The 15900-nt window shown below is 44.1% G+C and overlaps 1 protein-coding gene across 7 annotated transcripts in view; it reads right to left on the reverse strand.

Annotated features, from left to right (window-relative positions):
• wdr7 (WD repeat domain 7) overlaps nucleotides 1-15900 on the reverse strand; it is an 836682-nt gene that overhangs the window by 664279 nt on the left and 156503 nt on the right. For all 7 annotated transcript variants that reach the window (XR_015074758.1, XM_085974490.1, XM_085974481.1 and 4 more), the window contains one exon: nucleotides 4920-5115. Coding sequence is in view for 6 of the 7 variants with exons in the window: in XM_085974490.1 (XP_085830616.1) it covers nucleotides 4920-5115 (196 nt within the window). In the remaining variant the exon portion in view is untranslated. The remainder of the gene's footprint in view (nucleotides 1-4919; nucleotides 5116-15900) is intronic.

Here is a 15900-nt window from a genome sequence, read left to right on the forward strand (position 1 = left end):
CTACACATATATGTTATATATATCAAAAAGAAAGCTTATGATTAGGGGAGCGTCATAGGCGTATTTACTTTTTGGTCAGACAAAAATTGTTCGGACAGTATACAAAAAACGTTCAAAAATCTGCTCATTTGCGGTTGACCAATCCTACCGCTCATTAGCGTTGAGTGACGTGATGGTTGACCAATCCTACAGTTCAGTGACCTGATGGTTGACCAATCGGTGCGTCACGGGGGGCGTTTCATGGCGTGTGTGGGCGGGCCCTAATCTTTCAAACTGCCGTTAATTCGGCCATCTTTACCTCAGCTTTTAGTTTTATTCACATTTTAACAGCTTCATTTTTCCCACTGTGTGTGTGTGTGGAGGGGATTTTTTTGTTGCTCGGCTCCGGTTGCAGCCGCGGGCCAGGGACTCTGGCCTTCCCCCCGTCGGCCCGGTCCCAGGGCTCGGCTCCGTTTGCGGCCGCAGGCCGGGGACTCGGGCTTTCCCCCCCTCGACTAGACCGCAGGCAAGCCGCTGCGATGGTCCAGAGCGGGAGCAGCCGCGCACGGCCTTCCCCGCGGCGTCAACCGCGCGGCACGAGAGCCCGACCGAAAGTGAGCAGGGCTCCGGGTCACCAAGGCCCCACACCGCCCTTTCCCCCCCCACACCCCCCTTTCCCCCCCCACAACCCCCCTTTCCCCCCCAGAACCCCCCAACGCCCCTTCCCACTTTCCCCCCCACACCCCCCTTCCCCCCCCCACACCCCCCCTTTCCCCCCACACCCACCTTTCCTCCCCACACCCCCCCTTTCCCCCCACACCCACCTTTCCTCCCCACACCCCCCTTCCCCCCACACCCCCTTCCCTCCCCACACCCCCCCTTCCCCCCCACCCCCCCCTTCCCTTCCCCACACCCCCCCCTTCCCTCCCCCACACCCCCCCTTCCCTCCCCCACCCCCCCCTTTCCCCCCTTCCCTCCCCCACACCCCCCCTTTCCCCAACACCCCTTCCCCCTTTCCCCCCAACATCCCTTCCCCAACACCCCTTCCCCAACACCCCTTTCCCCCCAACACCCCTTTCCCCCCAACACCCCTTCCCCCATTCCCCCCAACACCCCTTTCCCCCCAACATCCCTTCCCCCACCAACACCCCTTTCCCCACCCCCTTTCTCTCCCTTTCCCTCTCTCTCCTTTCCTCTCTCTCGCTCTCCCTCTCCCTCCCCCTCTCTCTTTCCCTCTCGCTCTCTCTCCCCCCCCGTCTCTCTCTCCCCCCGTCTCTCTCTCCCCCCCCAGTCTCTCTCTCCCCCCCCAGTCTCTCTCTCCTCCCCCAGTCTCTCTCTCCCCCCCCAGTCTCTCTCTCCCCCCCCCAGTCTCTCTCTCCCCCCCAGTCTCTCTCTCCCCCCAGTCTCTCTCTCCCCCCAGTCTCTCTCTCTCCCCCCCCAGTCTCTCTCTCCCCCCCAGTCTCTCTCCCCCCCCAGTCTGTCTCTCTCTCTTTCTTCCCCCCAGTCGCTCTCTCCCCCCGTCTCTCTCTTCTCCCCCCAGTCTCTCTCTCCCCCCCCAGTCTCTCTCTCCCCCCCCAGTCTCTCTCTCCCCCCCCAGTCTCTCTCTCCCCCCCCCAGTCTCTCTCTCCCCCCCCCAGTCTCTCTCTCCCCCCCCAGTCTCTCTCTCCCCCCCCCAGTCTCTCTCTCCCCCCCAGTCTCTCTCTCCCCCCCCCAGTCTCTCTCTCCCTCTCTCTTTCTTCCCCCCAGTCGCTCTCTCCCCCCGTCTCTCTCTTCTCCCCCCGTCTCTCTCTCGATCCCCGGGCCTCTCTCCCCCCCCAGTCTCTCTCTCCCCCCCAGTCTCTCCCCCCCCCCCCCCAGTCTCTCTCTCCCCCCCCCAGTCTCTCTCTCCCCCCCCCAGTCTCTCTCTCCCCCCCCCAGTCTCTCTCTCCCCCCCCAGTCTCTCTCCCCCCCAGTCTCTCTCTCCCCCCCCAGTCTCTCTCTCCCCCCCCAGTCTCTCTCTCCCCCCCCCCAGTCTCTCTCTCCCCCCCCAGTCTCTCTCTCCCCCCCCCCAGTCTCTCTCTCCCCCCCCAGTCTCTCTCTCCCCCCCCCCAGTCTCTCTCTCCCCCCCCAGTCTCTCTCTCCCCCCCCCAGTCTCTCTCTCCCCCCCCCAGTCTCTCTCTCCCCCCCCCAGTCTCTCTCTCCCCCCCCCAGTCTCTCTCTCCCCCCCCCAGTCTCTCTCTCCCCCCCCCCAGTCTCTCTCTCTCTCTCTCTTTCTTCCCCCCAGTCGCTCTCTCGATCCCCGGGCCTCTCTCCCCCCCCAGTCTCTCTCTCTCTCTCTCTTTCCCTCTCTCTTGCTCCTTCCCACACAGACAGACAGACAAACTCATTTATATATATAAAAATTATTTCTACTTTTTTCATAACAACATGCCCTCAAAAAACCCTCGGCACCGCTGGGCACTCCAGCTAGTATATAAAAAAGGAGATAGAACAAGTCCAGAGAATTAGCGACAAATTAGCTTAACGTCAGTGGTAAGAAAGATAAAGGAATTCTTAATCAAAGATGTAATAGAAAAACATCTAGAAACTGAAAATATAATGAAGAGCAGTCAGCATGGATTCCAAAAGAGCACGTCTTGCTTGACCAACCAACCTTATTGAATTCATTGAAGAAGTAACAGAAAGGGTAGATAAGGGTAATGCAGTATACGTAATATATCGGGATTTCCAAAAAACCTTCAATAAGGTACCACATATTAGACTTATGACTAAGGTCAGAACATGTGGTGTTAGGGGACAAGTAGCAGAATGGATAGCAAGCTGGCTACAAAACATATTGGCCCGTATTTTCCGATGCCTACAGGTGTGTACAAGCTGTATACATACCCGTAGGGACATCGGAAATGCCGGTTTCAGGAATGCGAAGCGCATGCGCTGAAAACCGGCATTTCCGATCTGTCGAGAATGCTCTTGACAGATCGGACGCCTGCCCTGGAGAAGGGCTTCTGCAGGAGGAGAGTTCCGTTTTCTGCAGAACCTCCGCCCACTGAAAACCCTTAGGAATCTTATGCCTGGTAAAAGCAGGGCATAAGGCCTGCCTTTTACTAGCATAGGAGTAAAAAACTAATTAATTTTTCAAAAAATTAAATTTTTGTTTAAAATATTTAATGTAATTTTAACTCATTTTAAAAACGTGATTTAAAAAAGTTATTTAATGTTTTAGTGTCTTTTTGGGTTGATCTCCATTCATACTTTTGACAGGTCTGTCTGTCAAAAGTATGAAAGATTCCCTTCTTTCATTGGCTGGCCTGGCCCACATGATCCCAGGGACGCTTGCGAACCGCATGCGCCCCGGGGATACGTGGGCCCTGCACATTTCGACTGTGGAGAGGCCCAGGAGTGGAAACATCTGGACCTCGGGAGCACTCAGGTAAGTGCGTAGATTTTTTTCCAATAGGAGGCATCCGCACGCAGGAAGCCTCCTATCGGAAATTATGGACCATAGTGGTTAAAGATTCGGTGAGTCGGTCGGTGAGTGGGTGGGTCAGTCAGTCAGTCAGACAGGAGTGGCATTTAGATAGCGTCTTTCACGACCGTAGGACCTCGCAATGCACTTTACAATTTTTGAAATGCAGTCACTATTATAATGTAGTAAAACGTGGCAGCCAATTTGAGCACTGCAAGTTCTCACAAACAGCAATGTGGTGACCAGATAATCTATTTCAATGATGTTAGTTGAGGAATAAATATAGGCCAGGACACCAGGGAGAACTTCCCTGCTCTTCTTTGAAATAGTGCCATGGGATCTTTTATGTCCTCCTGTTAGGGCAGACAGGGCCTCGGTTTAAAATCTCATCTGAAAGACAGCACCTCCAACAGAGTGTCAGCCGAGAATGTGTGTTCGGGTCTCTGGAGCTGGACTTGAACCCTCAACCTTTGAACAGGGATAAGTAGTACCACTGAGCCACAGTTAATACTTTATGGTAGTGAAAAGTACTTATTATCCTCAATAACATCTTCTGTATTTTGCTGATTTAACCAAAAGTTACATGAGGTTAACTACCATGTACTTCTGCCATCTCAGAAAGATGAGTTTAAAAAAGAGTCAGGCTCATCATTCCCACTAAAATTAGTATTAACATTTATGTACAAGATATACCATTACACAGAAGCAGAAGTGTAATAAACAGCAACACAAATGTTCAACTTAAACACCACGTACATTAAACTGTACAAAATCGTAAGCATCCTTTCCAAAATCTATTAACAATGGTTGATTATTGTAATATGGGCATACAATAGAAGTAAAGGGCTGAAAATAGAAGAACTACAGTATAGGGAACTTTAGCCACACCTGTACTGCTCCACACAGGCTTTCGCTACTCCAGATCTTCCCCTTCCACAAGCCATTCATCAATTTTAGTGTGTGAACAACAGCCCCCTTTGCCTTCAGACCGAATCAGTAACTCCCGCATACTTTCTTGGAGACAGCCTAAACTATGTATCAGCTAGCTAAAATGTAATTAAACAGATAGCCTGGGACAATGAAGCACTGCAAGCACACCTTCAGTTAAGCAATTCAAAGACCTGAAGTAATTGAAAATGCAATTAACTTGTAAATATAGACCACCCGACTTCCACACCCCTCCCCCCACCTCCCTCATCATAACAATAATTTTGTCAAGACTCAGTTTGTGTATTTACTCACACAAAACAACTTCTGTTTGGAAGGCATCTAACGGGGCTCTATTTAAATATGTAACCTATTGGCCTATCTAAAACTTCAAACTGTAAAATGCCCTATTATTTTCATTTGAAGAAACTCATCATAAAGTGTACAGATTAATAGAAATAATTGTGAGGATTTAAAATTCTCATCAGATGAAAGCTTCCGACGATCTTGGCAGCAAACATTATCCGATTACATTAGCAGCTATTCGAAGTGAGAAGCATGAACTCACCAGTGTCCATTTGCCAGACGTATACCGATCCATCCGAGCACCCCACCACCAGGTAATCGTCAGAAGGTCTCCACTTGATAATTTGAATGGGAAATAGATGTCTCGATGCCAGCATTATGCACTTCTTGTCTCGAAGGCTGAGAAGACCCACTGAATGGTCACTGGCCACTGAGCAGATACAGTATTGGACTCGAGACTACAGACAAAGCCAACAACAAAGAAGAAAATATGTGCTTTTTAAATTAGGTAGATATTTTGGTTTGGAGACATGTTCACTGAAAAGTTCACTTTGTTCTTTGAATAAGACACTGAACTGTAAATCCATTAGATTAACCTTATCATCTGAAGCCAACATACAAATTATTTGCTGTAGACTAATAAAATTTACTTTCGAGAGAATAGGGATAAGCATAAGATTCAACTGAGATTAACAAAATTTGCTTTTACAACAGCCAAAAGAACAATGGAAAAGAGGATTGTGGATCGACGCAATGCTGAAAGAAAGGTCAGACTCTCCTGGCCAGCTTCCTATACTCCATAAACTTCTACTCCATAAACTTCTACTCATCCAAAGCTCTGCTTCCTGTATCCTATCCCGCACCAAGTCCCACCGCTCACCCATCATCTGTCCATGCCGACATACGTTGACTCCATGTTCCCTCAACACTTCACATTGTGTTTAAATCCCTTCATTAACTCACCTTTCTGTAATCTCCTCCTGCACTATACTGCCTGATGTCTGTTCCTCTGATTCTCAGCTTTTGTGCATCCCCACTCCCTCCCCCTTTGCCCCACTATTACCAACTGTGCCCTCAGCCAGCTAGGTCACAACCTCTGGAATTTCCTTCCGAAACCCCTCTACTTCTTCACCTCCCTCTCCTCCTTCAGGATCCACTTGTTTGACCAAACTTTTCGTTCCCCTCCAAATATCTCCTCCTTTGGATCAGTATCCATTTTTTCCTTATATCTCTGTGAAACACCTTGGGATGTTTTTTCTGCATGAAAGGCACTATGCGCTAAAAAGATTAGCATTACTAGAAGTTGGTAAGTCACCTGGTCCAGATGCAATGCATCCTAGGTTGCTGAATGAAGCAAAGGTAGAAATAGCAGAGGCATTGGTCACAATCTTTCAACCCTCATTGAATACAGGAGTAGTGCCAGAGGACTAGCAGGTTGCTAATGTTATACCACTATTCAAGAAAGGGGAGGGGGGTTAACCAGGAAACTACAGGCCAGTCAGCCTAACATCAGTGGTGGTGAAGTTACTGGAAACCATCATCAGGGACAAAATAAACTTTAATTTAGAAAGGCAGGGGTTAATCAAGAAAAACCAACATGGACTTATAAAAGGCAAATTGTGTCCGACTAACTTACAATCATAGAATGGTTACAGCACAGAAGGAAGCAATTCGGCCCGTCGAGCCCGTGCCGGCTCTCTGCAAGAACACTTCAGTGAGTCCCACTCCCCCACCCTTTCCCCGTAGAGCTGCAACTTTTTTTCCTTCAGGTACTTATCCAATTCCCTTTTGAAAGCTACGACTGAATCTGAATCTATCACCCTCTCAGGCAGTGCATTCCAGATCCTAACCACTCGCTGCGTAAAAAAGTTTTTCCTCATATCGCCTTTGGTTCTTCTGCCAATCACCTGTGTCCTCGAGTTCTCGACCCTTCTGCCAATGGGAACAGTTTCTCTCTGTCTGCACTGTCTAGACCCCTCATGATTTTGAGCACCTCTATCAAATCTTCTCTCGGCCTTCTCTGCTCTAAGGAAAATAACCCAAGCTTCTCCAGTTTATCCACATAACTAAAGTCCCTCATCCCTGGAACCATTCTTGTAAATCTTTTCTGCACCCTCTCTAAGGCCTTCACATCCTTCCTAAAGTGCGGTGCCCAGAATTGGGCACAGTACTCCAGTTGAGGTCAGACCAGTGTTTTATAAAGGTTCATCATAACTTCCTTGCTTTTGTACTCTATGGGCTGGATTTTCATTGAGTCGTCGGGTAGGAGGCAGGACTACAACTTTCGGGGTTGTAGTCCCACCTCCATCGAGTTCCAGCCAACCCACGTGATTTTGACTTGATTGACCTTGTTGAGCCTGCCCAGTGGGCCAATTAGGGGCCACCCGGCAACAGGTGACGTCACAGATTGATATTTCATCTGTCAAGACCTTTTGACAGATGAAATATCAGTGTTTCACAGCTGTTTGAAGCGGTCAAACACTGACAATCTGTATTCTAAGTTAATTCCTTCCTCTCAGGATGATTTAGAGATCTCCCCGGAACAGAAAGCTGAAAGCTGCAATTTTTGACAGCTTGCAGCCATTCTGCTTTCTGTGCCCGTGAGATGAGGGACTCCCGAGACCTGAAGGAAGGAAGGCTGTAAAGGTAAGTAAAGGTATGTAAAACTTCTTTAAACACTTTACACACACCAAACACACTTACTTTTGCACTCATGCACCCATCACTCACCTGAACACCGGACATCTCGACCCCTCCAAGCCCTTCATCCCGACGGTCCGCCTCCTCTAACTTGGCATGGTTTGGAGCCGTCGGGAATCCCACACTTCAACATTAAAAATAGGGATTAGACTAAAAACTGCCTGTTAACTACCTGTTAATAGGCAGTTAATTGGCACTAATCCCCTTCCCGCCTCGAGGACGGGGCGGGTACCCGCCTCCTTTGAAACTGGCATGGAGGCAGATTGGGGGCGGGATGGGTTCGGGAACTGCGATTTTGGGATTTTAACCCCCCACACACCTCCAACCCCGCCTCCATGGCCCAATGAAAATCCTGCCCTATGTCTCGATTTATGAAGCCCAGGATCCCGTATACTTTTTTAACCGCTTTCTCAACCTGCCCTGTCACCTTCAACGATTTGTGCATATACCCCCAGGTCTCTCTGTTCATGCACCCCCTTTAGAATTGTACCCTTTAGTTTATATTGCCTCTCCTCATTCTTCCTACCAAAGAACTTGATTGAATTCTTTGATGAGTTAACAGAGAAGTTTGATCGAGGTAGTGCAGTAGATGTATATATGGACTTTCGGAATGCATTTGACAAAGTGCCATACAGGAGGCTTATTTAGAAGATGGAAGTCCATGGAATTAAGGAGAAAGTGGCAGTAGGAATACAAAATTGACTCAGTAACAGGAAGCAAAGGGTGGTGGTGGATGAATGCTTTTCAGACTGGGAGGTGGTTTGCAGTGGTGTTCCCCAAGGGTCAGTTTTGGGTCCATTACTCTTTTCAATTGTTTTAAACAACTTAGACTCGGGTGTACGGAGCAGCATTATAAAGTTTGCACATGATACGAAACTTGGCAATGTAGTAGATACTGATGAGAATAGTTATAGGCTTCGGGATGACAGACTGGATGGTGAAATGGGCAGAAGCATAGCAGATGGTGTTCAATGTGGAGAAGTGTGAAGTGATGCACTTTGGAAGGAAAATTTTGAAAAGTGTAGATGAGCCGAGAGACCTTGCTGTTCATAGACACATATCCTTAAAGGTGGCAGGGGAAATTGATAAGGTGGTTACAAAGGCATATGAGTTACTTGGGTTTATAAATAGAGGAATAGAATATAATAGCAAAGAGATCATTCTAGAACTTTATAAATCACTGGTTAGGCCTCAGCTGGAATATTGTGGACGATTCTGGGCACCGCACTTCAGGAAAGATGTAACGGCCTTAGAAAGGGTACAGAGGTGGTTTACCAGGATATTATCAGGGATGAGGGACTTAAGTTATCAGAAGAGGTTGGAAAAGTTCTCCTTGGCACAGAGAAGTTTAAGAGGTGATCTAATAGAGGTTTTCAACATAATGAGAGGTTTTGATAGAGTAGGTAGAGAAAAAACTATTCCCTCTGGCAAGAGGGTTAATAACCAGAGGTCATAGATTTAAAATCATTAGCAAAAGATCTAGAGGGGAGATGAGGAGAATTTGTTTCACTCAGACCGTTGTCAGGATCTGGAACGCTCTCCCTGAAAAGGTGGTGGTAGCTGATTCCATAAATAATTTTAAAAGGGAGTTGGACAGGTACTTGAGGATGAGTTAGCTGACCTAGATATACTGGGAACTTTTCTGCTGGCTGAAAAGCCGGTCATCCACTTGACCCCCACATCGAGGAGGCTGTCGCAGAAATACAATTCAAGACCTTCTGAAGTCGAAAGAAATAAAAGCTGATCAAAAAGGAAACTGCATTTCCATCATCAATATCAAACTTATAGCCAATCTTTGACAATGACTATCGTATTTGCCATGCAATGCCAAATCTGGAGCCATTTAACTCAATAGCACCTTAAACCTCCTACTGTGCTTTCATTTACAATTTACTCCTTGTGGAAACCTACTGTAACTAACCCATCTGAACTTTTACCTCACAACTTTTCCTTTCAGAAATACTCTGACTGTGGGCCATTGAAGTTTGCAGCAATGAAAAGATAAGTTAAAAATTCAACACAGACAAAAATCCATTTTTTGTCAAAACTAGATATTTGCATTAAATAGTGATTTTGTGTTTCTAAAGATTACTGCTATTTAAAACTCAGCGGTCACTTAGGTCTGTAAACAGTAGTGCCTGCATATTTTAATAATTATCCTAGTTGATCTCCCATGACAGAGAATGTGGCCTCTCATTTATCCATCTCTGGTGTCTTCATGTTGCTTTTCTCTTTCTTTCTCTCTCCCCCAACATAATTTTGCTTCTCTCTGTCTTTCTCTTTACTTTCAGTTGGGAGCTGGAGAATGGCTTGGAGTGATGGGGACATGAGCCACAAATGGCTGCATTTAGGGTCAGGAATGAAGGAAAAATATGTCCCTCGCTGGCTGCCTTCGCATCACCTCCCCAAATCACTCATGCTGTCCCCCCCGAACCGCTCACTCCCATCGCATCTTCTAACCCCCTTCACTCCCATTAGTAGCCCTACCACTATCTTTTTGAACTACCTACTGTACCTCCCCGACCCTGACTCTGATGTCACTCGCCTCACTCAACCCTCCATCCACTCCCCCCCACACTCTCTCTCACACCCACCAAGGGTAGGTGCCATGAGGCCAGAGACCATTTCCCTCCTTCCCAGCCACCTCCTTTCCTTCACATTTGTTTCCCTCAAAGAAGTTTTGATTGGTTTAACGATATAAGTAATTAGACTATACCTTTTCTAACTGTCAACATTACGCAATTGAGATAATTAATTGGCTTCAAAATCCAATTTTTGGAAAATGATTAGCATGAGAAAAGACTCACTCAGTTTGATATGCTTTCTGACGTTTATGGAACACAACAGTTACAACTTGTGAGTAATCAATAAACTATCATTTTTGTCACTCTCTTTATTACACATAAATACAAACACACAATCTCTGTTTAAAAAGGAACACTCAAAATTAGATTTGTTTTCCACCTTTTCTTCATGTAACTAAAATCAATTGAGCAGGAATTGCTGGAATCTCAAGGAAAATATGCCATGGCTAAACTGCACTGATGCATCCTGGGAAATTCGGTGCACTGCTCATGCTCAACCTGCACAATTCAAATTCAGTTCACAGCTCGGAGGACAGATATCATGTCTAAACCTACACTGAGGCTGAGACCTTCGATTAAAAACTGTCATGAAGGCACTAAAAGACACAAAACACAATGCTTGGACATTAAAAATGTCAGTTACTGAGAAAATGGTGCATCAATTTTTGCAATGAAAATTTTTCAGAAAGCATTTTGTGCGAATTGTGTGGAAAAATAATACTGGGCCAAATTTTGCAATTACAAGGTAATGTTTATATTGGCGTTTTCCATTATAAACGTGGACATAGGAATTTATAAAGCAAAAAGACGATGAAAAAGTGAGAGAAAATAGCAACAATAGGAAGTAAGGGTTGTAGGCAGGAAGTGCATGCAGCCATAAGATTTTTACAAAGATATAGATATTGCAATGTCCATCAGTTATAGGATAGAGAGAAGCATAATTCAAGCTTAAACAATGCAGTGTGATTGATTTACTTTGTACATGAATGACAATTTCTTTTTAAAATAATAGGCCAGATATTAACATCCAGGATCTCTATTCTAGGATATAAAGAGAGCAATTCTGTTTGAATCAGGGAGTCAGTTTTTTTTAAAAACCAGAAAAGGAAGGAGTCCATTTGAAAGTCCCTGTAAGGAAGACCTGGCGAGTTACAAACTCCTGAGGGAGATAGTTTAGATTAATATACAGGAAACTTTGTTATATGTGGCACCGACGGGACTGAGCTGTTGCCGATCTATCAAAACTGCCGGACATACCAGCGTTAATGTTGAAGCATACGGAGGTTTTCATCTCCGTATCTGACAACAAACACTGTTGCTTAGCAACAGCTTCTAAACAGTCGGCCCGTACCTTGGAAGCGTCTCTGTAGCTTAGCAACAGCTTCAGAGAGACTTTCCAGAGCCTGACTGTTGAAAAAAAAGCCACGAGAAGAAAAAAAACCTAACAAAACGGCTCCTGATTTCTGCCGGTAGATCGAGGTTTCTGGACATACAACCTCCGGATAAACCAAAGTTTCCTGTAGATTCCCACAGTTATGAGAAATTTAAGAAAAAAACTATATAATAAAGTTATTTACAAAGGGTCCGGTTAGCACTTGGGTGGAAGGATTTCTACTGTAAATGTATAGCTTTACATAACTGTTAGTTACTTGCTTGTTTGTCTTTTGTAAAATAAATTTGGTCCAATGTGCTGTTTATTTGTTCTCGAAGACTCAAGTAACATCATATGAAGGCACAGGATAAGTTCAGTAGCTAAAAATTAACAATTAGTGTTTTATTATTCATTTCCCGTACACGTTACTTATTATCTAGATCTCAAAGTTAAGGGAGTTGGATCGGACCTATGAAAGTGATCTAAGATATGAGAACCAAAAACTCAAAAACCTAACGGGCATGACATTTTGTGGATTAGCTCATAACAAAACAGCAGCAGCAAATTAGAACTGAAGAGGTAAAGAATGTATGAGTCAAAAGTGATTAGAAAACTACCAAGGACTTATAAAAACAAACAATCCTGTGTGACCAGTCCTGAGAACCTACCAATAAATTAAAGGAATCGTACTAAATTAGTCCATTTTTTCCCTCAGTAACTGAAATTTCTAAATGTGATCAATAAATTTACCAACTGAATTATCTTTTGTGACTTTTAAAACCTTCATTACAGTTTTGACTTCAAAGCCATAAATTGTCTCAATAAACGAGGCTTCAAGTTTTCTCCAACTACGTCTGTGCACTCTGAACACGTGCACTTTTCAGAATTTCCTGGCATGAATCAGAAGGTGTCTCTGTGCTATGTAAGAGAATGCCTGCCCTCATTCTGTGACAATACATGTCTTTTTTTTCTTTTTGCAAAGTACTTTGAAACAAGCAGTGACCTGAATTTACTAAATTTGATTTCAGACAAGTCTCACTTTGAAAAATTAAAACTGCTCCTTTGATATGTAAAAAAATCCTTAAACCCCAAAAATGTTTCAAGAAAGACCTTTCTCACCAAATAAACAACCAAAAGGAAGAGGTAACTGATTAAATTAGAAACCCAGGTGCTGTTGATCATTGATGTTTACTGACAATTCATAATACAAAATAGCATTTGTTAATAAAAAGCAGAAAATGTCTTGTATTTATATAGCGCCTTTCACAACCTCAGGATGTCCCAAAGCGCTTTACAGCCAATTAAGTACTTTTTGAAGTGTAGTCACCGCTGTAATGTAGGAAAACCCATCATTAGCCTGAACTTAAGTTTTGAGAATGGAATCTTCAATTTCTTTCAAGTCATTTGGAACAAGCAAAGAAACTCTCAAATTCTCACAGGATGAGATTATTCTGCCCCTTTGATGCACAGAGCATTTGCTGGGGAAAGAAATGCAAACTACAAATGCTGAGAATGCGGAGATGGTTGAGTTAAAATATCTATTTGAAGCATCGGCTATTAAGGCAGGCTGAGGCTTTCTAGTTAAAAACTTTAAGGAAGGTATTAAAAGACAAAGACAATTCAATGAGTAAATCCAGTATCATGAAATTTGTAATTTTTGATTTAAAAAAAAAATTGTAACCCCATTTTGAAGCTTTTCAGTTATTGAGGGAAAAATGGTGGGGAAAATTGTTTTCAAAAAACACAATGTTAAATTTTGACATAAAATTTGTGACTCAAAATTGTGACATAGCAAGCAAGGTTTGTGAGCAGGAAGTGCATGCCACGTGCAAGATTTTAATATATATACCTTATTTAAAAAATCTTACATCTACACACAATTTCTGTATGCAAAATTGACTTCATGTTGTCATATTAATTATAGGTTCTGGCTATGTAACCTCATCACTAATTGGCAATCTAGTCATGGGTTCCACAATCTGGCCACTGGGTTCCCACAAATATCTCAATCAAATTTCTGAAAGTTTTTTCATCTACAATTCTTTCCTCAGCAACTGAAATTTCCAGCGTGCAAAATAAGGGTTTAAACAGTTGGGGTTTTTACGACAAACTGACAGCTTCGCTTTTGCTGATATCAATTTTTCTTCATTTGCTGACTTTTTTTTTTAACCTGAATTCAAATTCTCAGACTGCCATGGGTGCAACTTGAACTCGCGTTCTCTAGATTATTAGTCCAGGTGTCTGGATTACTAGTCCAGTAACATAACTGGAGGTCTCATTACAGTTTGACAAGTTTAGATAAATAGTTTCCATTATTAATATGGACATAACAACTTATAATGGAAATGTAAAAAGACAGACAGAACATACAGCTTTAAAATGGGGGCTAAACTACGTCAACGTGCTCTGTTCCAATTATCCCCCACTATCTAACCCTGCTGCACCTGAAAATTACACTTGGTCTCGACTTCCCATCTGCAATGCACAGGAGATTCGCTACAGGAAGTGTCATACACAATTCATTTGGGTACAATTCCTTACTTAACAGATAATTTATGAAATACTTGAGGGGAATAGTTTTTAACCCACTGAAAACCAAGTGTAACCCATTGGTCACAAAGTTGGGTGTTCTAATTTTTCCTGTGTTTGAATCTACAAGGTGTATGATTGAATCCCAGGCCATGGCCCTTTCATACGAATTGTAAAACAGTCCTATGTTTTTATTTAAAAACAGGGATTGGCAGCATCGGGAATAAAAATCATATGCAAAGAAAGCCCTCATTATGACTGCACTTATAGATACCCAAGTGACATGGATCCCACCTCTGACAGCATGCCTTTGTACTTTTAAGTAAAATTGGATAGCTGGCTTTTTATAACCCTTTGATAGTAAGAGCTGTAGACATTCGGGGAAACAAAATCCCTACTGGCCAATCTAAATGGAAAGTTGGATCTAAAACCACTCTGAACAGTTATCCCGAGGGACAAGGTCTCAGTCTTATCAAAGCAAATTTTGTAGTTAGAATACAGACTGTAACCTTGGATTATTGTAAGTACTATAGGCAGTGACACAACTTCATTTATTTATGTATAGGGTAACAGTCTGCATTATAAACAAAGCTTTTGCAATGCTAGAAATGTCCATTTCTGCATACTGCCATAAACAACAGCTCTATCACCAGAACCTAGATGATAACGGGGTTGTTTTCCTTAGAGCAGAGAAGGTTGAGAAAAGATTCGATAGAGGTGTTCAAAATCATGAGGTGTCGAGACAGAGTAGATAGAGAGAAACTGTGCCCATTGGCAGAAGGGTCGAGAACTCGAGGACACAGGTGATTGGCAGAAGAACCAAAGGCGACATGAGGAAAAACTTTTTCACACAGCAAGCAGTTAGGATCTGGAATGCACTGCCTGAAAGGGTGGAGGAGGCAGATTCAATTGTGGCTTTTAAAAGGGAATTAGATAAGTACCTGGAGGAAAATAATTTGCAGGGTTACGGGGAACAGGCAGGGGAGTGGGACTAACTGAAGTGCTCTAGCAGACAGCCGGCACGGGCCGAATGGCCTCCCACTGTGCTGTAACCATTCTATGATTCTATATAGTTATTACAAAAACTCAATTCTATGTATGCCAGATCCCATAAATGATAATTTAGGGGTCACTCCTCCCTTCCCACTGTCCAGGGCCCCAAACACCCCTTCCAGGTGAAACAGCGATTTACTTGTACTTCTTGCAATTTAATATACTGTATTTGCTGCTCATGATGCGGTCTCCTCTACATTGGGGAGACCAAACACAGATTGGGCGACCGCTTTGCGGAACACCTCCGTTCAGTCCGTAAGGGTGACCCTGAGCTTCCGGTTGCCTGTCACTTTAATTCACCACTTCACTCCCACTCTGATCTCTCTGTCCTCGGGCTATTGCATTGTTCCAATGAAGCTCAACGTAAGCTCGAGGAACAGCACCTCATCTTTCGATTGGGCACTTTGCAGCCTGCCAGACTCAACATTGAGTTCAACAATTTCAGATAATTATCCCTGCCCCCATTTTTCATGCAGTATGATTTTTGCCATTCCCATTTGCAACATTTTATCTTTCCTGCCTCTTACAAAAGTACAGGATGTTCTTTCTATTCCTTCCTCCCCTCCTAACCACCCCCCCGTCTCTGCACCTGCTTAATATCTGTTACATCTCCAGCTTTTTCCAGTTCTGATGAAGGGTCCCAGACCTGAAACGTTAACTTTGTTTCTCTCTCCACGGATGCTGCCTGGCCTGCTGAGCATTTCCAGCATTTTCTGTTGTTACCATAATAATTTATATATTCTCAGTGAGTACCAATAGAAAAGGCAGCAGCAGTGAAACAAAGCAAATACAACTTTGTATCGAACATAAGGTTGAATTTTCTCAGTCCCTTGAACTTATATAATACAAAATCTTTTAATTGAATAACTGAAACAATTAATAATCTATTCGCATGTAACAGAAAAATAACTACATTCACTTGATTGGCTGACAATATGTGACATCCGTCTAAACCTCAAATCAGATTGTCAAGGTATCACATTGACAATTTCATGGTGAGATCA

This window comes from Somniosus microcephalus, chromosome 2 (genome assembly GCF_052327205.1).
Source record: "Somniosus microcephalus isolate GS21.2 chromosome 2, FLI_Smic_1.0, whole genome shotgun sequence".
NCBI lineage: Eukaryota > Metazoa > Chordata > Chondrichthyes > Squaliformes > Somniosidae > Somniosus > Somniosus microcephalus.